At 51.9% G+C, this 26,274-nt stretch overlaps 1 protein-coding gene across 2 annotated transcripts in view; it reads right to left on the bottom strand.

Annotated features, from left to right (window-relative positions):
* Positions 1-26,274, bottom strand: part of DNAH12 (dynein axonemal heavy chain 12) — a 235,540-nt gene that overhangs the window by 176,589 nt on the left and 32,677 nt on the right. For both annotated transcript variants that reach the window (XM_025188576.2, XM_014577420.3), the window contains exons 10-13: positions 6,230-6,386; positions 6,022-6,113; positions 5,593-5,771; positions 4,913-5,048 (exon numbers count right to left, since the gene is read on the bottom strand). In XM_025188576.2, the coding sequence (XP_025044361.2) occupies positions 4,913-5,048; positions 5,593-5,771; positions 6,022-6,113; positions 6,230-6,386 (564 nt within the window). The remainder of the gene's footprint in view (positions 1-4,912; positions 5,049-5,592; positions 5,772-6,021; positions 6,114-6,229; positions 6,387-26,274) is intronic.

Here is a 26,274-nt window from a genome sequence, read left to right as displayed (position 1 = left end):
AAGTCGGTCTTTTTAGCCTCCCTGTTCTTAGGAGTGGCCACAGGCTGTCCCTGCTTCTCCCTCTGGTTGACTGCCTGAACTACTAAGTAACCCGGGGGAGGGAGGGAGAAGAGGTGTTCATTACTCTCCCGGGGGACAAAATACCTCCGTTCCGCCTGCTTATCGGTGGGCGGGATGGATGCCGGGGTTTACCACAAGGCTGCCAAGATCTTGGCTACCGTCTTGTTGATCAGCAATGCCACCCTGGAGGGAGTGTCTGCATGCAATATGTCGACGGTTGGGTCCAAGTCCCCAGAGACCTTGTCTGCTTGGACTCCCAGACTTTGGGTGAAGTGGTGGAGGTGGTCTTAGTGGGTCCTGGCATCCATGGAAGGTGCAGTTGGCCAGAGCCTCATCGGGGGAGAAGGACAATGACCCCTTTGCCATATTGCCCATAGGGGCGTCTGTACAGCCTGGATCATCCAAAATGGCCAGGGAGGAAGGGGGGAGAGATTGGCTGGTCCGGAGGTAGCGAGTGGGATGACATGAGGGACCGGACCAAAGGAGTCGCTGATGGAGGTACTCATGGACCTGATGTGACAGAAGCCGGTCTAGGAGGGTTCACACCCTGGCCCTGATGGTAGGCCCAGGGGGTCCAAAAAGGCTACTGTCCAGGTGGCTGGGGCGGCCACGTCTGCTGGACCATCAGTACAGGGATCGGCTGAGCCCACTGATACTGGTACCTATGTGGAGAAGTACGGTGCCAGGACCAGTGCCGGGAGTGGGAGCAGTGTTGTGAATGGGACCAAGAGACCCGTGAAGACTATGCAGACTCCGCGTCGGAATCGGAGGAGTATTCCAAGGTGGACCATGGCGGTGCCAATGACGATTGTCCTGCGGCGTGCTGAGACATGGCTTCCGGCTTGCCACAGTGCCAAGGTGGAAGAGGAGGCATGGCTGAGACGGGATCCCTGACGGTAGGTGCAGTTTTACCGAGAGCCGGTAGTGGTGCCGAGCGGGTAATCCACGTCGCGTCCGGTGCTGGATCTGGTGTTGCACCAGTGTGACAGTAGCTGGTTCCGGGGGAGGTGTTCCCTGTACCACATGGCTCTGCTGCACGTCGTGCACCATTTCACCAGGCACCCTAGGAGGGGAGCAGTACCGGGCATCCCCGTGCTGTCTTGAGGGTGCTGGAGTTGGCAGAGGGAAGGGAGAAGCGAGTCTACAAGGACTCTTGCTGCCTCCAGACCCTCCGGGGAAGACGGGTCTGGGAGGTCCTCTGAAGGACTCACATTCCTCTGGTGGGAAGAGTAGTCACCTGACCTAGAAGGCCGGGGCTCTGGACTGGCTGGTGCTGCATGCCCCACCGAGGAGCACACAGAGGGCGTGTGCCTGGGCGGAGACCGACTCCTATTAGGCCTCCTCTTACGTATCGGTACCAGAGACTGGAAGCAACATCTGGCCCAGTGCGGTACTGGGAAGGCACGGTATGTGGAGCTGTCATGAACCGAGGTTGGTGCGCTGTTGGACCTCAGTGCCGAGTCCGGTGCCGGTACTGGAGCCGGTGCCGGCTGGAGTGCCACCTCCATCAGGAGCGCCTTAAGTCGCAACTCATGCTCTCATTTGGTCCTGGGCTTAAATGCCTTACAAATCTTGAATGCATCTGTAATGTGCAATTCTCCCAGGCACTTCAAACATGATGAGTGTGGGTCACCACACTGCATAGACTTACTGCACTTCTTGCAGGGCTTAAAGTCTTTAACTAAATTAACAGGTACTTAAGAGAAGATTGTTAACAAAGGAGAAGAACAGCGAAGAGAATGACTTGCAGATGAGCTGAGGGTTGTTCCAACAAGTGAGTAGGTGAGGGGGCCAACAGGGGTATATATGGGCCGATATATTGGCGCCACTCCAGGGGGCTCCCTGCTATCCCTAAGAGTAGTGCTGAGGGAAGTCTCCAATGGTGCGTGCACGCTGCACGCACAAACCTATATTGGAATGCACATAAGCAATCATTCAAAGAAGAATCAGCTGATTCCCAGCTCATGCCCAGTCTCAGACGCTGCACCTCTGCTTGTAAAATGTATTAAGAGCCAACAGGCTCTTAATACATTTAAAAAGCAGAAGTGCAGTGCAGGGGAAATGGTGAAAGCCAGAAAACAGCTGTCCCAGCTTGCACGGGGTCCCCCACACTGCGCTTCAGCTTTTTAAAATGTATTCAGAACCTTCTGGCTCTAAATACATTTAAAAGGCAGAGCTGTGGCTTCCCCGCTTATCAACTAATCGACTAGTCAATGGAAATTCCATCGACTAGTCGATTAATTGATTAAACTAAATTTAACATCTCTAATTCAAATGTATCCCTCCCTTAATGTGTAAATTTCTCTTATATATTCTGTGAGAAAAGCCTTCTACTTAGCACATATGCTCAAACTGTAGCATACATTTTGTGTGTCATATATGGAGTCCACATCAAAGTGGAAAATATGATCACACATCACCTTGAGCCAGAGTACGGAACAAATCAAAGAGCCACTCATCCTCTGAGATTTTAGGACTAGTGTGGAGCTGTAGTTTGTTTTAATTTCCTTTCTCACCCAATTTTCAATATTATATTTCTTATTTTTCCTCCAAAAATAAATACAGGCGGATCCGCAGTTACGAACGGGGTTTGCTCCCTGTCTCCCTGGTCTTCTGGAGACCAGCAGACCAGGGAGACGGGGAGCAAAGCCTCTGAGGACGCCGGCAGCGGGACAGCCGCGGCGCGTCTGGACTGTCCGCTGCCCGCATGCTCCCCGGGTTTGCTCCCCGTCTCCCTGGTCTGCTGGTCTCCAGCAGACCAGGGAGACGTGGAGCAAAGCCACGGAGGACCCGGACGGCGGGACCGCGGTGCTTCTCGGTCCGCCGCCCGCGTCTCCCTGGTCTGCTGGGGGGGTGGGGGAGCATAGCTAGTACGCCTCCCCCACCCCCCCCCCAGCAGACCCGGCTTTTCTCCGGACGCCTGGGGCAGAGCAGCTGGGGCGCTGCCGGTTGGTCCCGCAGCGCCACTCTGGGCGCTACTGGACCAACCCAGCAGCACCCCAGCTGCTCTGCCCCAGGCGTCCTGATTCAGCCGCTGCTGGTCAGTTTCAGCAGCAGCTGACTTGGGGATGCCTGGGTTTCTTAAGTTGAATCTGTATGTAAGTAGGAACTGGCTTCCAGATTCAGCCTGTTGAAACTGATCAGAGGCTGATTCCAGGAAGCCCGGGGCAGAGCAACTCTGCCTCGGGCTTCCTGTAGTCAGCCGCAGGTCAGTTTCAGCAGCGGCTGAATCTGGATGCCAGTTCCGACTTACATACAGATTCAATTTAAGAACAAACTTACAGTCCCTATCTTGTACATAACCCGGGGACTGCCTGTAGTAAGGGAATGTCTACACTAGTAAGAAGACTGACCCTCCAGAGTTCGATCTTCTAGCATTCAATGTAGTGGATCTAATGATTATGGAGCATATCTTTGTGACTTCGATAAAAAAAAATAGATATCCTCTTCTGATATTAAAGCAGGTTGGTTAATCACAACCCTTTCTTGGCAATTTATTCCAATGCTTAACCACCCTGACGGTTAGGAAGCTTTTACTATTGTCCAACTTAAATCTCTCTAGCTGCAATTTAAGTTCATTGCTTCTTGGCTTATCATCAGAGGTTAAAGAGAATACATTTTTCTCCTTCCTCCTTGTAACAATCTTTTAGGTACTTGAAAGCAGTTATGTTCCCTCTCAGTTTTCTCTTTTCCAAACTAAACAAACCCAGTTCTTTCAGCCTTTCCTCATAGATTATGTTTTCTAGTCCTTTAATAATTTGTGTTGCTCTACTGTGGTCCGTCTCCAATTTATCCATATCTTTCCTGAAATGCAGTTCCCAGAACTGGACACTGTACTCCAAATGAGGCCTAATCAGCATAGAACAGAGTAAATTACTTCTTGTGTTTTGCTTACAACACTCCTGCTAATACACCCCAGAATTATGTTTGCTTTTTTTGCATGTTTCACACTGTTGATTCCTATTTAGTTTGTGGTCCACTCTAACCCCTAGATCCCTTTCTGCAGTACTCCCTCCTAGGCCGTCATTTCCTATTTTGTAAGTGGAGGACTTTGCATTTGTTCTTACTGAATTTCACCCTATTCCTCAGACCATTTCTCCAATTCATCCAGATCTTTTTGAATTATAATCCTATCCCCCCAAAGTAGTGGTTCCCAACCTTTTCTATGCCGCAGACTGGCAAACCCATTCATAAACTTTTGGCGGACCAGTAACATTTTATTTGCATATTCATTATCTACAATTTTTACAGACTACTAAAAAATTTACTAGCAGGGGGAATGCGTGTAGTCTATAGCATTACCTGAAAAGCTTTTGCTTATCGGTTAATCAACTACACCATTATATCCTTGGGCTTTTGGTTGATCATGGGTACAATATAGGAGGGAGGGATAGCTCAGTGATTTGAGCATTAGCCTGCTTAAACCCGGGGTTGCGAGCTCAATCCTTGAGGGGGCCATTTAGGGATCTGGGGCAAATCTGTCAGGGATGGTACTTGGTCCTGCCGTGAGGGCAGGGGACTGGACTTGATGACCTCTTGAGGTCCCTTCCAGCTATGAGATAGGTATATCTCCATTTTATTTATTGTATATTTTGACAATGCCTAAATGCATATAAATACATGCTATGCAAGGCATTGCACAGTGGTCTTACCATTGCACAGTTACCAGCTCCGTCTCACATGTGAGAAGGACTCAAAGAGTAAGGAGGACAGTTTAGCATGGTGGCTGGAGCAGCAACAGTGGAGTAGCATCTTTGTTACAGTAAATTTTTGACCCCAGCTCCACAGAAACTCCCCAGTGTATGGCACTGTTTGGTGAAGGGTTTAAGCCAGAAGAAATTTAGGCATTTACCTTGATCCCAACGAGCAGTTCCTGAATACCTGTGGTTTTTGCCTTTTCTACATAAGCTATTGTTTCCATCATTTCTTCTGTGGTCTCAGGAACTTTCAATGCACGTTTTTTAACTGTTTCAAATTCCTTGCATATCCTGTAAAATAATGTGTCAAAGTTTAATAGGTTTTTTAGCGTGGCTTCTAACTAGGCCATAAAACCAACATTACACTTATGACAACTACCAAGCATTCCTGGAACTGTAGTTCAAATTATCTCTTTAAATCACTGGGACCAGTTTATCCCTGCTATAACTTCATGAATTCCATGTGACAGTGAATTTGCCCAATTAACTGTAAAAGGCATACAAGTGTCTTTACTTTTACTCTTTTAGTAACTCTTAAAGCATGTGTTATATACCTGTTGAAAAAAAAAATTAATACATAGACATTTGAGCCTACCAGCTCTGATGGAAAGGTTGGGCTAGTGCTAGAATTAGGGCCTGAAGTCCAGCGAAGACACATGAACCAACACAACTCCCCTGAGATACTACAGACTTTGAGTTAACCAGGAGTTTTGGTTAATCAAGGGTGCAAAGTATTGTATATATTTATACAATGTCTATACAACCCAAATGCAACTATGTTACATAACAGACTTTTCCAAGAAAGAAGTGATATATAACAAGAAAGTGTACTCACTTTTCATTTTCCTTTCTGTGTTTAGTAGCTATTTTCTCCAATAGTTCATTTGCAAAGCTTTTTGCTTTATCAGTCAAACCCTGTTTCAAATCATCACAGTCCAAACGCACCATAGGGAAATGAGCTAGTAGTGGCAAACTCATTATTTCCTTAGCAAGACTGTGGAACTCATCTATAAACTTCAAAATGACATTTATACATATTAAATTGCAAAAAAAAAAAAGAATAAGATGTATAAATTATTTTAAGAAGCTTTAAAAAGTAATACTTTATTCTGATAACCAAATTTATTCTGAAAAAATTTCACTTGTGGATACTCAAAAATGTTTTTATGAGTAAATTGCTGTCACTTGTTTTTCTCAATTCAGTTTTTAATTATTATGTAATTATTTAATTATTTCAGATACAAAATGTAGAATTAAAACTTACAGCAGTATATTCATCAAAACTGTGATCTTCTGCTTCAAAGCTCTCTATTCGTGTGTCTGCTGTACCATCTACAAGCCAACCATACCTTTCAACTGTAATGTAACAATCACATTGAAAGCACAATGCATGAACATAAAAGTAGAGTATTTCACCAAATTCACTTCAAGTAATAACATTCTCCTATAAAATACAGACTTAGGTTACTTACCATATCTTTCAAAATGTTCTTTTGGACCTTCCAAGTTGGCCAGGATTGCTCTCTTCAGTGTAGATGAGGCCCAAGCTATGACATGGTCAGCAAGTTCAGTGTCAAGAGTTACAGCGGTGGCCCCTCCAGCTAGCCAAGAATGTATTGTTTGAACATTCTAACAGAAACACAAAAGGACAATTAAGTTAAAATAAGTACAAGAATAACAACACAAGATGTAGGTACTGTGCCCATTGGAATCCGGGAGGTGGGCGGGCGTTAGCCCATCCACATCTAAAGGATCTCCCCCCAGCCTATGACGGTAGAAAACTCTACTGAGCCCAGGAAACCAAGTAATTACTTGGGACAAATAAAAGGAAAACAGGGACGGGTGTGTAGGTCAAAGAGCTAAACCAAGGGAAGCGGATGGGGACACCGAGCAGAGAACGCCGGACAGTGCCCACTGCCCCTTGAAGGTCTCGAGAGAGCCAGCGGACGCCGCCCAGTGGAACTCTGCCTGGATACGTGAGCGGATGCAGGAACGGAAATAGGCCCCACAGTCGCAGGCCCCTCCCTCGGCCAACCTCTGCTCCCTGGTCTTATAAATTACCATCTTGGCGGTAGCCAGGAGGAAGTTGACCAGGAGGTCCCGTGACTTTGTGGGGCCTTGGATGGTGTGTGCATAAATTAACAGGTGAGGGGAGAAGTGGACCCAGAACCTCAACAAAAGGTTCTGGAGGGGCCGAAAGAGGGGCTGTAACCTGGTGCACCCGAGGTACACATGCGCCAGATTCTCTCTCTCGCCACAGAAGGGGCAAGTGTCGGGAATGCGGGTGAACTGTGCCAAATACACGCCCGTGCTCACAGCTCCGTGCAGGATTCTCCAGCTGATGTCCCCGGTGGGCCGCGGAACCAAGGTGAAATAGAGACTGTCCCGCTGGGGCTCTCCACCCTCTATTGGTGGTAGGAGGTTCCGCCACTTGGTGTCTGGGCGGGACATGAGGGTGGGGAAGTGGAGCGTGTGAAGCACGAGCGTGTACAGGTGACTCTTTGGCACGGTTCGAAAGGAAACTGGCTGCAACGTGTGCAGCTGGTTCAGGTGACGAAGGGGAGGCAGTCGGGGAGGTACGCGGGGCTTAGGGCCAATGGATAGATCGGGCAGGCTGGGGGTGAGGGGCGGGCAGCGTGCACCCTCTCGCAGGACCATGTCGAGATAAAGTATGAGCTGGGGAGTACGTAGGGTGGAGAGCCCCATGCGCTGGGCGAGCGCCCGAGGATCCACCCAGTCTCCCCGGTCATAGTCCAGGAGGTCTCTGATCCTTGTCACTTCTGCCAGGACCAACCTCCAGCGCAACAAGGAGGACTTCGCGGCTTGCACACGTAGATGGGGATTGTGTCGCAGGGGCTCTGCAAGGAGGTCTGCCCCCACGGTGGCTCCCAAGGACCTGGTTGCCTCTAGCAGTTTCCAGGCCCGGAGGACATCCTGGTAGAAGGCCGGCAGCTTGGAGAAGTCTCGCAGAAGACCTCTCAAATAAAGGAGCTGCCGGTCATATCGGAGCCCTCGGAAGTGGCGAAGGAAAGCGTGCGCCAGCGTACACCACGCCGGACTACCTGCATCAAATAGGAGCCTCTGCAGGGCCTGGAGGTGGAGAACACGAACCCACATGCACAAACACGTCAGACCCTGCCCTCCCTCCTCCAGGGGAAGATGGAGAACCCCTGCAGAGACCCAATGCAGTCCTGGCCAGAAGAATTGCAGCAGCAGCTGCTGGATCTGATCCAGGAAACCTGGGGGCGGGACCAGGGTGTTGAGACGGTGCCAGAGCATGGACAGGATTAGTTGATTAAGCATCAGTACCCTCCCATGCAGGGAGAAGCACTGGAGCAGTCCTGTCCATCTCCGCAATAGCTCAGCCACCCCGGACTCTAAACCTTGCCAGTTCTCCGGCGAAGAGGGATGCGTGGCAGAGAGAAAAACGCTGAGATAGAGCAGCAGACCCGCACTCCACCTGATGGCCTGAAGCAAGGGTGGGAGGGAGCTCGCCTGCCACCCGGACCCTACCACCAGGCCAGAGCTCTTGACCCAGTTGACCCAGGCGGAGGAGGCCGCTGAGTAGATGGCTTGGCAGGCCTTCACCCGCGCCAGGTCTCCTGGGTCCTGGACCACGAGGAGCATGTCGTCGGCATACGCCAACAGAACCAGCCACATCTCCAGCTCACGGAGCACCAACCCCATCAACCTCTTGCAAAGGAGACGGAGAAAGGGCTCGATGGCCAGAGTATGCAGTTGGCCTGACAGAGGGCAGCCTTGATGTACTCCCCACCCAAAGCTGATGGGTGCGGTCAGGGTACAGTTGAGCTTGACCAAACACTCTGCAGAAGCGTACAGTACCTGGAGAAAGCCCACAAAGCTGGACCCAAAGCTGAAGGCCCGCAGAGTGCCCAGGAGATACCCGTGGTCCAATGGTCGAACAATTTTATAGTCCATGCTGAGAAGCAAGACGGGACGCCAATTCCTCAGATCGTGGAGGTCCCCCTTCTTGAGCAGCAAGGCAAGCACAGCTCACCTGCACAATAAAGGGAGGACCCCGCTCTCCAAGGACTTGGCCCAGACGCTAGCAAGGTCCGGGCCGAGGATGTCCCAGAACACGTGGTAGAACTCCATGGTCAGCCCGTCCATGACCGGGGATTTATTGGTGGGCATGAGATGGAGGGCTTCCGAGAACTCGGCCAGGGAGAGAGGCAGCTCTAGCCGGTCCCGGTCGCCCACGCTGACCGTCGGAAGTTCGTTCCAGAGAACCCTGTGGGCGTCGGTGTCAGTCGGATCTGGGGAGAAGAGAGAGGCGTAGAAGGCACGAGCCCTCTCGCGAATCTCCACCGGATCTGTGAGGGGGGTGCGGTCCTCTGCCAGAAGGCAGACTATGTGTCTTTTAGCCCCCCTCTTTTTCTCCAGGGCATAGAAGAAGTGGGAACCTTGATCCATCTCCCGAATGAGATGGATATGAGAACGAACAAAGGCACCCCAGGCTCGAAGGTCCTCGAGGGCCCGGAGTTCCTCCTGCTTCTCCCGGTACGCTCCGCAGAGGGGTGGATCCTCGGGGCCGGTGGCCAGCCGCCTCTCTAGCTCTAAAACCTCCCGTTCCAACTGCTCTATCGCCGCATCCCTCCGCCAGCTGGCCCCCAGGTGTAGTCCCGGCAGAAGAACCGCGTGCACACCTTCCCCACATCCCACCACTGCCGTGCTGAGGGAACGGCGCACCACCACCCGCGCCAGGCCAGCCAGAACTCCCAGAAGGACGCTACGCAGCCCACGTCCTCCAGCAGGCTGTTATTGAAATGCCAGTAGGTCGGCCCCGGCCTCTCCGAAGAAAGAGAGGCCTTCACGGCCACTAAATGGTGGTCCAAGAACGGGGCCGGCCAAATGCTGGAGGAGTGGGCCCGGAAGAGATGATGACGAGACAGATAAATACGGTCCAACCGGGAGTCGAAAGACCGACGACCCACCACCTGGACGTAAGTAAATACCATTTCCTCACCCAGGTGGAGGTCACGCCAGATGTCCACTAGGGAGTGATGGTCTATTATCTCCCTGAGGACGTCGTGGCGGCCGGGCACTGCTCGAGCCCCATACAGTCCTGGTCCTTGAGGGTGCAATTGAAGTCTCCACCCAGAACCAGGCACTCTCGAGGATCCAAAGAGCCGAGGAAGGCAGACGCCCGCTGATCGAAGCGGAGCCTCTCCGAGACGGACGATGGGGCGTAGATGTTGAGAAGATTTAGTATCAGCCCCTCTATCCGAACCCGGAGATGCAGCAGGCGACCCTGCACGACCTCTGCAGTTCCCAGCACCTTGGGCTGCAGGTTCGGGGAGAACAGGGTAGCCACCCCGGCTTAACGGGCCAACAGGTGGCTGAAATAAACCCTGTCCCCCCATTCCAGCTGCCAGCTAGCCTCGGCGGCCAGAGCTGCGTGGGTCTCCTGGAGGAATACGACAAAGTACCTCCCCTTCCGAAGAAGGAGAGTACCTGACATCTACGGAGACCCGACCCGCAACCCCGGGTGTTTAGAGTGGCAAAGATGAGCAGCGGCATCGAGAGGGCTGGGGAAGATCCTCATTGGCAGGAGTGCCAGTGGCCCCCATTGGGCCTCGCAGCAAACTGTGACCGTGCCCAAAAGTGAGCAGGGTGTCACAGAAGCTGCGGACCCGCTGGTAAGCTGTGGCCTCCCGCCGCCCGGTCCCTTTACCCTCCCCCAAGAGGGCCCTTACTGTTTGTAGGGCGAGATGAAAATCTCCCCAGAGCTGAAGGGCGAGAGCGACTTTGTTCTTGGAGCCACGGATGTCTTCCAAGAAAGCACGCATCTCGCCCTTCAGCGCATCTGGCATCGGGGCCTCGGGCCCTCGAATGCCTTGGGGCCAGACCCCTCCATGAGCCCCATGACCCATTGACATGGAGATGCAGGGCGTCTGAGGTCCCTGCTGGGAGGACAGTGGCGGAGGGAGACCAGCCCCAGATGTGCTGGGAGCAGGAGAAACGAAAACCACCTCCTGGAGGCCAACATCTGGGCTAAACGTGGCAACCCCAGGAGCGGCAGTAACAGAGTAAGGGGAGGAAAAGAGTTCAGGGAGGGGATCAGGAAAAGGAGGGAAACGAGGAAGGGAAGTAGGGGGAGGAAGAGGTGAGGGATTGGGGAAAAGACAAGGATGGGGGGGAGGAGGAAGAGGGGTGGGAATCTCAGTTGGGAGGGGGTTTGAACAGGGAGCAGGAGAAAGAACAGGGCGAGAAGCCCCAGCAGAGGGGGCACCGGGATGCGGTGCTTCCTCGCAGCCCAGAGGAAGGGGACCCAGGACTGACAGAGGCCTTCCGAGGGTGGAGAGGAAAGGCAGTAGAGCGGCATTGGGGAGGAACGGAGGACAAAACCACTCGTACACCCAGGTCCTCCAAAGGCTCGAGGGGAACGTGGACTCCCCCCACCGCCAAACCCCTTTCCACCGCCTCCTGGGCAGCGGCCTCGGACACCAGGAAGAATACCACCTTCCTGAACATCCTAGAGGCTGCCACCACTGCTGCAGGCCCCACCACGCATGTCAATGCCCGCACATAGTTTTCCATGTGGGGCGAGGCCGCCACCAAGAGACAAAGGACCCCGTGCCTCCTGGTCAGGGTGGGAAAGGGGCCGCGGCTGCCGGGGATGGTATTCCTGGAGGTGGATTGGGAGGCGGCAAGTGGAGGGGTGGTGGCTACCTGGGCGTACGCCCTGGGGCCCAGGACACCGTTGCCCCCAGAGCTGGTGGAAGGAACAGGGGAGCGGGAAGGGGGAGGCCATGGCCAGCAGATGGGTTGTGGCCGGGGAGTGAGCCCTCACCTCAGGAGGCTTTGCCTTCCGGGCGGGGCTCTTGCCTTTTTTGGTCCCCCGACTCTTCCTACCCTTCAGGGGAAGTTCTTTAGAGGTGACTGGAGGTGCCGTGGCAGAAGTGGTAGAGGCCCCGGGGTCCTCATCCATGTTCGCCCACCCTACCATAGTGACAGGGGGCCCGGCAGCCTCAGAGGGGTTGTTGTTTTTAGGGGTGGGCGGGGAAGGTCTGGCAGGGGTGTCACTGGACAACCCCTCCATTGTGGTTATAGGTGGGAAGGAAAGGCAAAAAACCCCAAACAATTAGGGGAGGACCAAAAAAAAAAACCACCAGGGGAGGGAACAAGGAGGGAGAGGGAGGGGAAGAAGGAGGTTCACCGCTGCCCCCCCACTAGGCTGGAAGTGGGGTGGAGGGCGACAATTCAGAAGGGGATAGGGGAAGGAGTAAGGAATTCAGCTCCTAGCACAGGATGGTAAGAGCGGCTCCTCTGGCTGGTGTGTGTGGGAAGGGTAACTAAAGAAGAGGGGGAGGCTCAGGCGTCAAACAAGATGACAGAGGGGGGCATGGGCACATGGGTTGAGGAGAGGAAAATGCAGGCTGTGAGGAGGGGCCTACTCAAGAAAGCAGGAGGGTAGCAAGATACCGCGCGCCGGGAGGGTGGGGGGGAGGAAGCTAGTGTGCCCAGAGGCACGTGAGTGGCAGGCTCACTGTACCTGCTGCAGGACCCAACAGACCAAGTGAGGGACAGGGAGGCAAGCAGTGGGGCCAAGGAAGGAGATGGCCCCTGCAGCACCTGAGGCTGGGGAGGGAGCAGCAACAGCAGCAGCAGAAATGCAGGGGAGACAGCAGGGAACAGAGGGAACCACCCCCCAGTCCCAGCACCCCACAAAAGCTGTACCAGCTGCCTCCTAGGGGCCCAGATGGCAAAAGGCCCCTCAGAAACACTCCCCCACCCCCCACAAACTTGTGGAGGGGAAGGAAGAACCCTAGGAGTTGCTGTAAAGCAGTCCCCTTACCTCCTCCACTCCAGAGGAAATAGCATCTGCAGGAACGGTGAAGTCCAGGCCTGCAACTGTGAAAAAAGGGGCCAGGCAGTCCCCAAAAAGATGGAAAATGGGGGTCCCGCTCCCCCCACCAGGGTGAGGGCAGCAAAGGCCCCCCATCCACCCCCACAAGCTCCTGCAGCCAGCCGAGGGGTGGAGGGTGGGGAAAGGCTGCCTGCAGGCAGAGAGAAAAGGGGACCTAGCCCAGAATGTAGCCAGGGCCTGCCTGCCACAACCCCAGTAGCCCCCACACATACCCCTCCCAAAAAGGGGAGGGATGTAGGGGAGGAAAAAGCACAACAAGCCCAGACCAGCAGCCTGCTGTACTCAGTGGAAGAGTGGTTCCTCAAATAGACCTCAAAGTCAGGACATACAGCAGGTGAAAGAGCTTGATGGAAGGGGAAAGAGGCAGCTCTTGCAGAGAGTCAGCAATCCTGGCTAATTAGGGGCATCTGAGAAAGGGTGGCTGCAAATCAATTAAGGGCCAGGTGAAGCTGATTGGGACTGCCCCGGAGCATCTTTTAAAAACCCTCCCTGAGACAGAGAAGGACCGTGGAGAGGAGGAAAATAACCCAGTGGAAAGGAGACTCAGTGTGGAGGAGCAGGAGGAACCACCAGCCTTGCTAAAGGCTACAGGGGGAGGTGAGGAGTTGAGCAGGGGGTGTTGGATGGCTCCCTTGTCCCCCACCCCCGCCTCTCAGGAGAAGAAGAGGGCTTTCTGGTCAGCTGTGACTGGCCCAGGGCTTTGGCCCAGGGCTTCAGCCCAATACAACATATTGTATGCTAAGGGCCAGGAAGGCCCAGGGACAAAAAACCCTGCAGGTGAGGGCCCTGCTGCAGCCCTCAAAGTGTGGGACAGTGGACAGAACAGCGATCAGGGTCCCAGGAGGGAGACTGACCCTGCCACATGTGATTCCAGGAGTGGGATGTTCTTGCTGCTGTGAGACCCTGCAGTGAACCCACTCAGGTCAGGCTAGGCTAGGCTGACCAATAAAGAAGATGGAGGACGTGGTGAAGGCACTTGTACAAGCCACTGCTGCTCATCAGGAGGCTACCAGGGTACAGGTAGCGGCCCAGCAGGAGGCCAATCAGCTGCTAATGAACCAGGCTGCCCAGGACATAGCTGCCCTGCAGGAGGTGACTGTGCAGCTGAAGGCTCTCACCACCTGGGTGCATGGCCATGATGGGACTCCGTCCCTTCACGTCAGCAGTTATCTTCAGAAAATGACAAGGGAGGATGATGCGGAAGCATACCTCTTAGCCTTTGAGAGAACTGCCCTGCGAGAAGGCTGGCCCCGAGACCAGTGGGCTAGCATCCTGGCTCCATTCCTGAGCAGGGAGGCCCAAAAAGCCTACTTTGATAATCCTGAGGAGATGGCAGCTGAATACCCTCACCTGAAGGCAGAGATCCTGGCCCGGACTGGAGTAACAACCGCCATCAGAGCTCATCAGTGGAGATACCAAGAGGGAAAGGCACCGAGGTCCCAGCTATTTGACCTCATCCACCTGACCCAAAAGTGGTTGCAGCCCGAGACCCACAGTCCAGGAAAGATTGTGGAGATCATCGTTCTGGATTGATATATGCGGGGACTACCACCTGACTTGCGGACGTGGTTCAGCCAGAATGACCCCTCCTCCTACAATGAGATCGTGGCCCTGGTGGAGAGGCAGCAAACAGCCAAGGATATTTTGCCAACCCACGGAGAAGAAGTCAGGCGCAATAAGAGGCCGAGGCCTGACCCTACACCTGCCCCAAGAGGCGGTTTCCCAGAATCCTCAGATTGGACCCGGTCTAGGAGGAAAGAGACAGATGAATGGCAGGAGGCTGTGAAAGGACTTGGGGACCGAGGGAAGGAAAGGCAAGGGATGAAGCCCAGTAGCCCCAGGAATAGGGGGGATACCCTGCATAGGATATTGGTGCTATGCATGTGGGGAGGTGGGGCACATAGCGGCACAATGCCCAAATATTGAGGAACTGATGCAGTGTGACCTAGGGGATTTGGAGGGCCTCTGCAACTTGATAACCCTGGTAGGGGTAGCGATGTCCCCCCATCAGTACACCCGGCACGTAAAGATGAATGGCATAGAGACCACAGCCCTCGTGGACTAGGGGAGGGCCGTGACCTTGGTTTCAGGACAGCTGATAGGACAGGACCAGTTGTGCCGGGCCAAGCGCACAGGAATATCCTGTGTTCACGGGGATGTTAACTATTACCCAGTCACCCCTGTGATGTTAGAGATTCAGGGGACAGCACCAGCGTGGCAGCCGGTGTGGTCCCAAAGCTCCCCTACCCAGTCGTGATTGGGCGGGACTTCCCTGGGTTTAGCAATCTACTTCCTAGGCAGGAGGGAGAAGTAGAAAGCCCACTCCCAGCCTTCCATGAGTTTTCACAGGCCGTTTTCCGAGCCTGGGAAGCCGCGGGAAAGGAGGACTGCCAAGAGCCTGGGCACATGAATCTTGGCCCCAAGACCAGCTCTAGTTGAACCGAAGGCGGAGCCAACCAGCGAGGGGGGGGGGGGGGGGGAGAGACGAGGCAAGAGGTCGGTGAGCCCGAAGCTGGGCCCAGCTCAGCAAGGCCCCCAGGGATGGAAGAGGCTGAGGGCCCTCCAGAGCTTGGGCAAATAGGGGCTTCACTTGCAAATTTTAGGCAAGACCAGGCCAATGATCCCACATCAGAATGTGCACAAAGTAGTAGTGGAAGTAAATGACGTCCCCATAGTAGGAAGAAGCAAGGGCACAGGTCCATATTATATTCTCCAAAAGGATCTGCTCTACTGAATTGTTCCAGGCCAGGAACCAGTAGTGGAACAGCTGGTGGTGCCTCAGAACCACCGGAGAGCTGTGCTGGACCTGGCCCACAGCCATTTGTTTGGCAGACACCTAGGAGTTGATAAAACCCTGGTTTGGAAGGTCTATTGGCCTAGGGTGTACATGGAGGTCAGGAAATACTGTGCATCCTGTCCAGAGTGCCAACTGCATGGACCCTGGCCACACCTGAGAGCACCTCTGGTGCCCCTGCCTATTAAAGAGGTCCCCTTTGAGCATATCACGATGGACCTGGTTGGCCCACTAGAGAAATCAGCTCGGGGACACCAGAGTATCTTAGTGGTAGTAGATTATGCCACCCATTACCCAGAGGCAGTACCACTTCAGAATACGCATTCTAAGACCATAGCAAAGGAGTCGGTTCAGATCTTTTCGAGAGTACAGATGCCCAAGGAGATCTTAACAGATCAGGGTACTCCATTTGTCTCCAAGTTAATGAAGGACCTGTGAGTGTTACTCCATTTCCAAGCCCTGAGGATGTCCGTGTACCACCCGCAGACGGATGGCCTCATTAAGCGCTTTAACCATACCCTCAAGGACATGATCCAGAAGGTGATGAGCCAAGACGGGAAAGAATGGGATGCCCTACTTCTATACCCCATGTTTGCCATCCGTGAGGTCCCGCAGGCATCTATGGGATATTCTCCCTTCAAACTATTGTATGGACGCAACCCCCAAGGCATCCTCGACCTCACCAGAGGCTTGGGAGAAACAGCCAAACCAGGAGTGCAGCATTATTGAGCATGTCCTCCAAAAGAAGGACAGGATCACCCGGCTTATCCCTATAGTGAGGGAGCACCTAGAGAAGGCCCAAGAGACCCAACAGAGCTACTATAACCGCCGGGCAAGGGTCCGGAAGTTCCAGGTGGGAGAGCGGGTAATGGTACTCGTCCCGACAGCAGAGAGCAAGCTCCTCGCCAGGTGGTAGGGACCCTATGAAGTAACTGAGGTCCTAGAGAAGTAAACTATAAGGTACGCCAACCTTGCTGCCGGAAAGTCAAACAAATTTATCAAGTCAACCTGTTGAAGCCCTGGCAGGACCGGGAAGTACAACTAGTCACCGTGGGGAATGTGACACCAGAGGCAACCCCACAGAAGCAGGTGGGGATCTCCCCAGAGTTAACTCCGGACCAGCGGAGGGAGATTCTAATCTGCTAGACCAGTGTTTCCCAATTTTATTTGGCCGAGGAACCCTTTTCAGCTTTTCAAGGAACCCCTAGGTTTGTCAAGCAAAAAAAAAAAGGGGGGGGGAAGGGACCCACCAATTCATGAAAATCCCCACAAATGCATGAAAATCACATTCCTTCCCCAAGACCCCCACCCCCCCTTCCTTGAGGCATCATCTGCTCTGTTCCCCTCCTCTCCATCACTTGCTATCCCCAGCCCTTATACACTCTCACTAGGTTGAGACAGGAGGTGTGGGGTGGGAATGAGGGATTTGGATGTGGGAAGGGGTGAGAAGTACAAGCTCTGGGAGGGGATTTGGACGCAGGAGAAAGGGATGTTGGCTTGGGGAGGGGGCTCCAGGCTCGGGAGTGTCGGGCTCAGGTGGAAGGCTGGAGTGCTGAGCAAGCCATGGGCTTGTGGATGTGAGGGTGCAGGAGTTTGGGCTGGATATGTGAGGGACTCAGAGCAAGAAGGTTCTGAGTATGATGGGCTCAGGACACAGTTTTGGGGTCAGGTGGTGTAGGAGTATTATGATGCTGCAGTGAGATGGGGATTTGGCCCCAATTGGGGGCTTGTTGGCCAGGCTTCAGTTTTAAATAAAGTATGTCAACCTCAAAGTTTTAGCATTGTCTCTATTTATGAGAGGGGTGAGGAACCTGTTTTGAGTCAGGGGTCACTGACCCACAGAAAAGTCTGTTGGGGCCACACAAGTGAGATGCAAAAAAACCCCAACAACCCTCCAAAGACCCCCAAGCCTCACTAATGTGGTCCCAAATGTGCTGGTGGGAGCAGGGGACAGAGTTCTCATGTATGAAATCAGAGCTTCTTGCGCAAGAACTATGATGCTCCTGCTCAGGAATAAGTCCTTTTGTGCAACTGTTCTTGCACAAGAGGCCAGTGTAGACAGGCAACACGAATTTCTTGCGCAAGAAAGCCCTATAGCTAAAATGGCCATCGGCACTTTCTCGGGCAAGAGAGCATCCACACTGCCATAGATGCTCTTGTGCAAAAGCACAGCTCGCACATGGCAGTGTGGACATGTTCTTGCACAAGAACTCTTGTGCAAGATGTTCTTGCGCAAGAAACTGCCAGTGTAGACATAGCCTAAGAGTTTCCTCGCGTGAGCAAAATGAATTTTGTGTTGTGCACCAGTACTGAGTTCATGTGGCTTGTTTGGATGTGCCACTGTGGCACCCAAGTTATTAATAAATATTTTTAAACCTTTACCTTCTCTCTGTTGCCATGTCTCCTCCCCTTGTTCCATCAGCTCCCCTGGTGCCTGCTGCCTCCCAACTCCTCACCCTCCTCTGCTGTCCTGACTCCTGCCCTTCTCACAGCCCTCAGCCCTCCTGCAACCTGCCCCCCCCTTCCACCAGCCCTTCTCTCCTCCCTGTTCCCACTCCTCCAGTAGCCCCACTCTGATCATGTGAGCGACCCCTCCTCATCCCCTCTTCTAACACCTAGCTCTACACACCTGCCCTTCGTCTCTCCTCTGGTGGTGGTCCCTCCCCTGAAGGTGTCTGCCCTTCTGCTTCACCCCCAGAATCCCTTGGCACTTGCACCTTCTTTTATTCCTGCACCCTCCTGTTGCCTCCCCCTTCCCTCACTGCCCCTACCTCCTTTGCCCTCTCTTTCCCTGATGCCCATCCCCTCACCACCCTCTGCCCCCGTTCCCCTCATGCCTTTGTGCCCTCACACATGACTTGCTCCATCCCGGCCTCCCTCATACCCACCCCTTCTTTCAAGCCTTCTCCCAGCATCTCCCCGACCCCTCTCTAGCCCCCAATGCCTTCTACCCTGTCCCTTTGGTGCCTTCCTCTCTCCTCCCCCTCCGCACAAGCCCCTTCCTCTCCTAGCCCTAGCCCTTCCCCTACCTTCTGCCTTCCACTTTGTGGAGCTGGAGTCTGCACTCCGTCCCTGGACTCTGAACCCGCAACTCCGCCATACAGTGCAACGCAGCGCCCAGCAGTTTTAAAATCCCGGGCATCTCCCCGCCTACTGGTTTGAGCACGCTGTGCAGGGAAGCAGCAGCCAGCAAGGGGAAGCTCAGTGAAGGTTGCGCACGGCGGGGACGGGCACAGGAACAGGGGAGAGATGCTCTGGGACCGGGATGGGAGGACGCATGGGGGGGGGGGGGCAAGGCTCGTTCTAGTTCCGAATATTGGTGGAGCATGGGCACCACGAGCCCATACAACTCGCTGCCCATGCCTCTGCTGGCTAGCTGGTTCTTTATCTTTCAGAGGGTGCGGGGAAGTGCCAGCTCCTCGCGAAACCCCTAGCTTTGCTTCGCGGAAACCCAGGGTTCCCCGGAGCACCAATTGGGAAACACTGTGTTAGACTGACATTCGGATATATTTTTCAGCTCAACCTGGCCGAAACACCGAGGTGGAACATCATATCACTACGGACCCAGGTGTACAGGTGAATGTGAGGCCCTACCGGATACCAGAGGCAAAATGGGAGGAGATTAAAAAGGAAGTAAAGAAGTTGCTGGAGCTGGGTGTCATAGAAGAATCTCACAGTCAATGGTCCAGCCCCATTGTTCTGGTACCTAAGCCAGATGGCAGCCTCCAATTTTGTAATGATTTTAGGAAGCTGAACGAAGTATCCAAGTTTGATGCCTACCCGATGCCCCAGATAGATGAACTGATTGATAGGTTGGGAAAGGCTCAATTTCTGTCTACCCTTGACCTGACCAAAGGATACTGGCAGATTCCCTTAGCCAGGAAGAAGACAGCCTTTGCCACCCCCGAGGGACTCTACCAATACACTGTTCTACCGTTCGGGTTACATGGGGCCTCTGCAACATTCCAAAGGCTCATGGATAAGCTACTACGACCACATGACACGTACGCAGCGGCATATCTGGATGATGTCATCATACACAGCCCAGACTGGGAAACTCACCTAGAAAAGGTGGAGGCTGTAGTAGACACTCTGAGGAGAGCTGGTCTCACTGCAAACTCTGCCAAGTGCGCGATGGGGCTAGCAGAAGCCAAATATCTGGGGCATATTGTAGGAAGGGCTATAGTGAGGCCCCAGCTAAATAAAGTAGAGGCAATACAGAATTGGCCTCAGCCAGTGTGGAAAAAGCAAGTCCAGGCAATCCTTGGGCTAGTGGGGTAATATCAGAGATTCATCCCCCACTCTGCTTCCAGGGCATGCCCCCTGACAGACCTAACAAAAGCCTGTGGCCCAGAAGTCATGAGTTGGTCCCCAGCGGCAGAGGAGGCCTTTATTGACTTGAAGACGGTCTTGTGTAAAGACCCAGTACTCATAGCCCCTGACATCAAGAAGGAGTTTCTTCTCCAGACAGATGCCTCTGAAGTTGGGTTGGGTGCTGTGCTGTCCCAAATGGTTGGGAAGGAAGATCACCCCATACAAAACTGAGCTGGAAGCTCCTACCAAGGGAAAGAAATTATGCCATTGTGGAAAGAGTGCCTCGCTGTGAAGTGGACTATGGAGACCACAGGCCCCTACAGTGAATGCAACGAAACAAAAATGCCAGAGTGACACGATGGTTCCTGTCCCTTCAACCGTTCCACTTTCAAGTGAAACGTAAGGCGGGAACCGAGCATGGCAATGCCGACAGCCTGTCAAGGGTGCACTGCCCACTGGGACTGCCCTGGAGCATCTTTTAAAAACCCTCCCTGAGACAGAGGGGTGGGAGAGAGAAGGAAAATAACCCAGTGGTAAGGAGACTCAGCATGGAGGAGCAGGAGGAACCACCAGCCCTGCTAAAGGCTACAGGGGGAGGTGAGGAGTTGAACAGGGGGTGTTGGATGGCTCTCTTGTCCCCCACCCCCACCTTGCAGGGCAAGAAGAGGGCTTTCTGGTCAGCTGTGACTGGCCCAGGGCTTCAGCCCAATACAACATCCTGTATGCTAAGGGCCAGGAAGGCCCAGGGACAAAAAAACCCTGCAGGTGAGGGCCCTGCTGCAGCCCTCAAAGTGTGGGACAGTGGTCAGGATCCCAGGGGGGAGACTGACCCTGCCAGAGTACATGTTCCTAATATATAATTTGAAAATGTTTTTTTTTAAATGAGCCTGCTGTTATTACTGATTTGACTGACAAAATCACCCTAGAGGCCCCAACCAAGATTGGGGCCCCACTGTGCGGGGTACCACATATACACATGCACACCAAGACTCCCTGCCTCAAAGAACCTAAAATCTAAACAAATAAGACAGACAAAAATGTATTAGCCCATTTTGCAGATGAGGAAGAACAAATCAAAGATTTATGGCTACATTCCAATACCCTTACTTGGTGGTTAGCCCCACTGACATCACTTTGGCTACTCCCAGAGTAATGTATCACTTAGTATGAAAAATAAGACTGATGGAATCCAGCTCTCAGGTACTCGCCCAAAGTCACCCAGGAAGTGTGTGGCATATCTCAAGTCCTAGTCCAATTTCTAAACCCAAACACTATGTCTACACTGCCTCCCCTTGTGCAAAAATATGCAAATGAGACAGTGTGGATTATTGCTGTACCTCATCTGCATAATTGAGGCTATGGGTAATGGCTGCTATGACTCAGCAAGACATGCAGGGGCATGTGACCAAACCATGTGACACTGAACTGAATTTTGGTATTTGTATTCTTCCACAAACTGGGCTGGAGGAGAACTGAGCTTGGAACAAAGGGGTTGCTCTCATAAGGAGAAATATATACAAGGTGGGAAGTGACATCATCTCAGGGTTTCACTCTTCACATAAGAGAACTCCTAAAAACACCTGAGGAACAAAGACTGAACAGGGGGAAGTGCCGATCCCAGGCTAAAGGGATTTCTATCTTGTATATGGAAACTTTGTGATCTGGTGGTATCATCAGTCAGGGTGAGAAATTGCTCATTCAAATCCTATCTATCTAGTCTAGTAGACTTAGTTTGTGTTTTTCCTTATTTGTTAAGTAGTCTGCTTTGATCTGTTTGCAATCACTTACAATTACTTAAAATCTATCTTTCTATAGTTAAGATAAAACATAAAATAAATTTGCAAACTAGCGTGAACTGTCTGGGAAAATCTCAGTTCTGTAAACAAAGGCTACTGCATATCATTCCCACGTTGTGGTGGGAGCAAATATATTAATAAACTTGTATGGTACAGATACCTAAGAAGTGCAAGAAGGTTTATAAACAAGAATACAAGACCAGAGAGCTGGGAAATTGACTATCTTCTGTGTGTCCCTGATTGGCTTAGGTAAAGCAATCAGGTAGCTCAGCTGAGTGTGTGGTGCAACCTGCTATTGTGTTGGATGAAAATAGTGCCTGGAGAGGCAGACAATCATCAGCAAAGCAGCGTGACAGAGACCAGACCAGCTGTATGGTTAGGACGCAAAGTGGTCCCCATACCTCCCAGACTGCATCCTGTAGGTGAAAATCCATCACACAGGGACTGAAGGACTACCTGTCCAAAACTGGCATTATCTCTAGACTGATGAGAGAGGGCACAGTGGGAGGCAAACATATGGATCAGTGACCAAGTAGCTAACTTACAAAATCTCCAAGACTGGCAAATGATCCAGAAAGGCCATGAAAGTTACCTGTATTCAGTCTGAATAAACCAACACTCTACTTTGGATGTGATACCAGCCCATCAGTAGCATCAACTAATAGGGTACGTCTAAACTACATGGCTCCGTCGACGGAGCCATGTAGATTTGTTTGTTCGGCAAAGGGAAATGAAGCCACGATTTAAATAATCGTGGCTTCATTTAAATTTACGTGGCTGCCACGCTGAGCCGACAAACAGCTGATGAGCTGTTTGTCGGCTCAGCGCGCTAGTCTGGACACTCCCCTGCCGACATGAAAGCCCTTTATCGACCTCCCCGGTAAACCTCATCCTACAAGGCATAACGGGGAGGTCGATAAAGGGCTTTCAGGTTGGTACAGGAGCATCCAGGCTAGCGTGCTGAGCCGACAAACAGCTGATCAGCTGTTTGTTGGCTCAGCGTGACAGCCATTTAAATTTAAATGAAGCCGCGATTATTTAAATTGCGGCTTCATTTCCCTTTGCGGATCAGCCTAATCTACATGGCTCCGTCGACGGAGCCATGTAGTTTAGACACACCCGTACAGTTAAAATCCAAGAAGAGATCCTTTGGATGGATACTGGATGGCTCTTTATTCTGCCCAAAACGACAATGAACATTTGTAATAATGACCTAGTGTGATGGAGCAGGGGTGCTGTCTACTTTTGTAATCCTATGTTCGCTCTGGTGTTGCATTCACCGTTTGTCTTATGCGGTTATATGTGATCCTATTGTCCTATGCTACTCTGTAGAGATGCGGCGTATGTGTGCCTCAGTTTCCCTAGGCTCTGCAGCACTAGCTGCATGAGGAGGGGGAGGCTGGGTGTGACTCACTGGAGAAGTACATGCAGTCTCTCACATCCTAAGGCCCAGGTAACCGCACATAGCACCTTGGGCCTGGAAGGAGGACAATGGTGAAGGGGGTGGCTGAGAGGGTGTGGCAGTCTTGGCTGGGTAGGATGAGGAGAGCAGACTGGGAGCAGGAAAGAGGGGTTCAGGGCCCAGGAGCCCTTTCCCCCAAGAGGAATAAGTCTTCCTACTCTGACTCCTGTGCTATTATCGATCCTAAGCTATGCTGTGTCTCTGTGAACCAATAAACCTTCTAGTCTAAATGGATCTAGCTAAAAAGATAAAGCTTTTCTAACGCCTAGACTAAAGTATGAAGTTTTTCTTCACTTTTACAAGATTGACATCACCCTTTTTGCTGTGAGACCCATAATACCTCAACAAGCACTAGAATTGCCTCATTAAATAGGGAGAGTTCTCTAATAGGGTCCTGCAGAACCTAAAATGTCCACCAGCCTGTGTGATTTTTCTTGTACTTCTGGTTGGATATACAGAGCTGCAAGTGCAACCATAAGTCCTGACAAGCTTAATAACCATTAGAAATGGGAGAAGCAGACTTATCACCACCTTCTCAGGTGATAAAGAAGAAAAGGCTAAAGATTGTTGATGTGGAGCCTTCTCCAATGCCTTCATAGAATAATCCGGAACACATGATTCCCCATGCATAGTACCAGTCGCAGTACTGGGGGTAGGAAAATGCTGACTCTGTTCCCGATGTCCAGACAACATATAGGTTGGGAAGAGAGCAAAGATGTTCTAAACTATGGAGGAATCCCTAAGAGCAGCAGAAGTCTCACTAAAATAGAGGTAAAATGCAGGACAATGTAGCACTTTAAAGACTAACAAGATGGTTTATTAGATGATGAGCTTTCGTGGGCCAGACCCACTTCCTCAGATCACATAGTGGAAGAAAATAGTCACAACCATATATAACAAAGGATACAATTTAAAAAAATGAACACATATGAAAAGGACAAATCACATTTCAGAACAGGAGGAGGATGCGGGGGGGGGGAGGAAGGAAGGTAAGTGTCTGTGAATTGATGATATTAGAGGTGGGGAGAGTGGGATGTCTGTGAGCTAATGGTATTAGAGGTGATAATTGGGGAAGCTATCTTGGTAATGGGTAAGATAGTTTGAGTGTTTGTTCATTCCTTCCCGGAGAGTGTCGAATTTTAACATGAATGACAGTTCAGAGGATTCCCTTTCAAGTGCAGATATAAAAGATCTTTGTAGCAGAATGCAGGTGGTTAAGTCATTGAGAGAGTGTCCTTTCTGGTTAAAATGGCAAGAAACTGTTTTTTCTTTGTGATCTTGTCTGATATCTGTTTTGTGGGAATTAATCCTTTGGCGAAGTGTCTGAGATGTTTGTCCAATGTACATAGCAGACGGACACTTTCGGCACATGATAGCATAAATTATATTTCTGGATGCGCAGGAATATGTGTTCTTGATCTTATAACTCACTTGGTTAGGTCCAATAATGGTATCAGCAGAATGAATATGTGGACAAAGTTGGCAACGGGGTTTGTTGCAAGGGAAGGTACCAGGGTTGGTATTAGTGTGGTATGTCCTGTGGTTGTTGGTAAGAATCATCTTGAGGTTAGGTGGTTGTCTATAGGAGACTATGGGTCTGTCTCCCAGAGCCTCTTGGAGTATGGTATCCTGTTCCAGTATAGGCTGTAGTTTATTGATAATGTGTTGGACAGGTTTAAGTTGGGGGTTGTAGGTGATGACAAGTGGTGTTCTATTGTTGGTTTTCTTGGGACTGTCTTGAAGTAGATGGTTTCTAGGTATTCGTCTGGCTCTTTCAATTTGCTTTTTTATTTCTCCGGGTGGGTAGTTGAGGTTTATAAATGCTTGGTAGAGATCCTGAAGCTTCTGGTCTCTGTCAGTGGGATTAGAGCAGATGCGGTTGTATCGAAGGGCTTGGCTCTAGACGATGGATCGTGTGGTGTGTTCTGGATGGGAGCTGGAAGCATGTAGGTAACTGTATGAGTCGGTGGGTTTTCTGTAGAGAGTGTCTAATTTTCCATTGTTGATTTGTACTGTGGTGTCCAGGAAGTGGATCTCTCATGTAGAATGGTAGAGGTAGGACCCAGTTATGTCCAAGCCATTGGTCCTTGGAATGTTGAGCATGGTAGCTGTTGAACAGATCAGCTGAGATACATAAGAGCTGACCTCAAAGTATGATGAAGAGACCACATCCTCAAGCCAAGGAGGAGCTGCTCATGTCAGTTCTGGGAGACCAGTTCCAAGTCTGCAGATGGAGGAACTGGGAAGATCATCACTAGCTTCTCTCTAGATAAGGGGTGGGCAATAATTTTAGGTAGGGGGCCACTCCAAGACTTTGGAAAGTGGTCAAAGAGCGCACTTTTCTGGGGAGGAGATGTGAGATCTAAGGTGGAGGTCGGGTGCAGGAGGGAACACAGGGTAAGGAACTAGGGTGCAGGAGATGGTCTGAGAGGGAGTTTGGGTGAAGGAAGGGGTTATGACCTGGGTTGAGGGATTGGGGTATAGGGTTAGGGAGGGACTATGGATGCAGTAGAGGATTCCAGCCAGGGGAGGGGCTCTAGGAGGAGATGCAAAGTCTGGGAGGGAGTTGTGACCTGGGGACAAGGGCATGCAGAGGGTTTGGATGGTGTCCTGGGGGAGGGAGTTGGGGTGCAGGAGGCAGGCCCTGACTGGGAGGCACTTACCAAAAGCCAGCAAAGCCCTGCTGCACCCCCAAGGCAGACTGGGCTTGCTGCCTGCTGCAGCTCCAGATCACTTTAAACTGCAGGCTTGTTCCCTCCACGTGGCTCTTGGCTCCAGGGAGGGAAAGAGGCTTGTGCTACCCCCATCCCCCAGGCCAATTTCTCCGCTTCTAAAGGCCAGTTTTTTCCAGCCAATAGGCACTGAGAGATTGGCTGGGGTCAATTCTTATTGGCCGGTTATTTCTAGCCTCTAGGCACTGAGGATTAGGCTGGGGGCCAGGAGATCACATGAAGCCTCCCCGTCTCTGCAGAGCAGAGAGCCGCACAGACAACACTTTAAACTGTGGCAACTGTGTGCCTGAGGGTCCTGGCAGGGTGGTCTGCTGGCTGGAGCCAGTGGCTTGGTGGGTCAGATCCACCCGTAGACTGTATTTTGCCCAGCACTGCCCTAGATAGAATCGTCCTGAGGTGCACTTACTGTAGCAGCTGCTAGTATTAAATGGTGCATTGGAACTGTAGCTAGAACCACTGAAGCATATATGTCAGATCCCAGTATTGGTCAGGAGTCCTGAAAAGTGCATTGAATAGATTTGGATGTGC

This window comes from Pelodiscus sinensis, chromosome 11 (assembly GCF_049634645.1).
Source record: "Pelodiscus sinensis isolate JC-2024 chromosome 11, ASM4963464v1, whole genome shotgun sequence".
Classification (NCBI taxonomy): domain Eukaryota; kingdom Metazoa; phylum Chordata; order Testudines; family Trionychidae; genus Pelodiscus; species Pelodiscus sinensis.
Note: the sequence above shows the minus strand (reverse complement) of the source record. Positions and strands in the feature narration are given on the sequence as shown.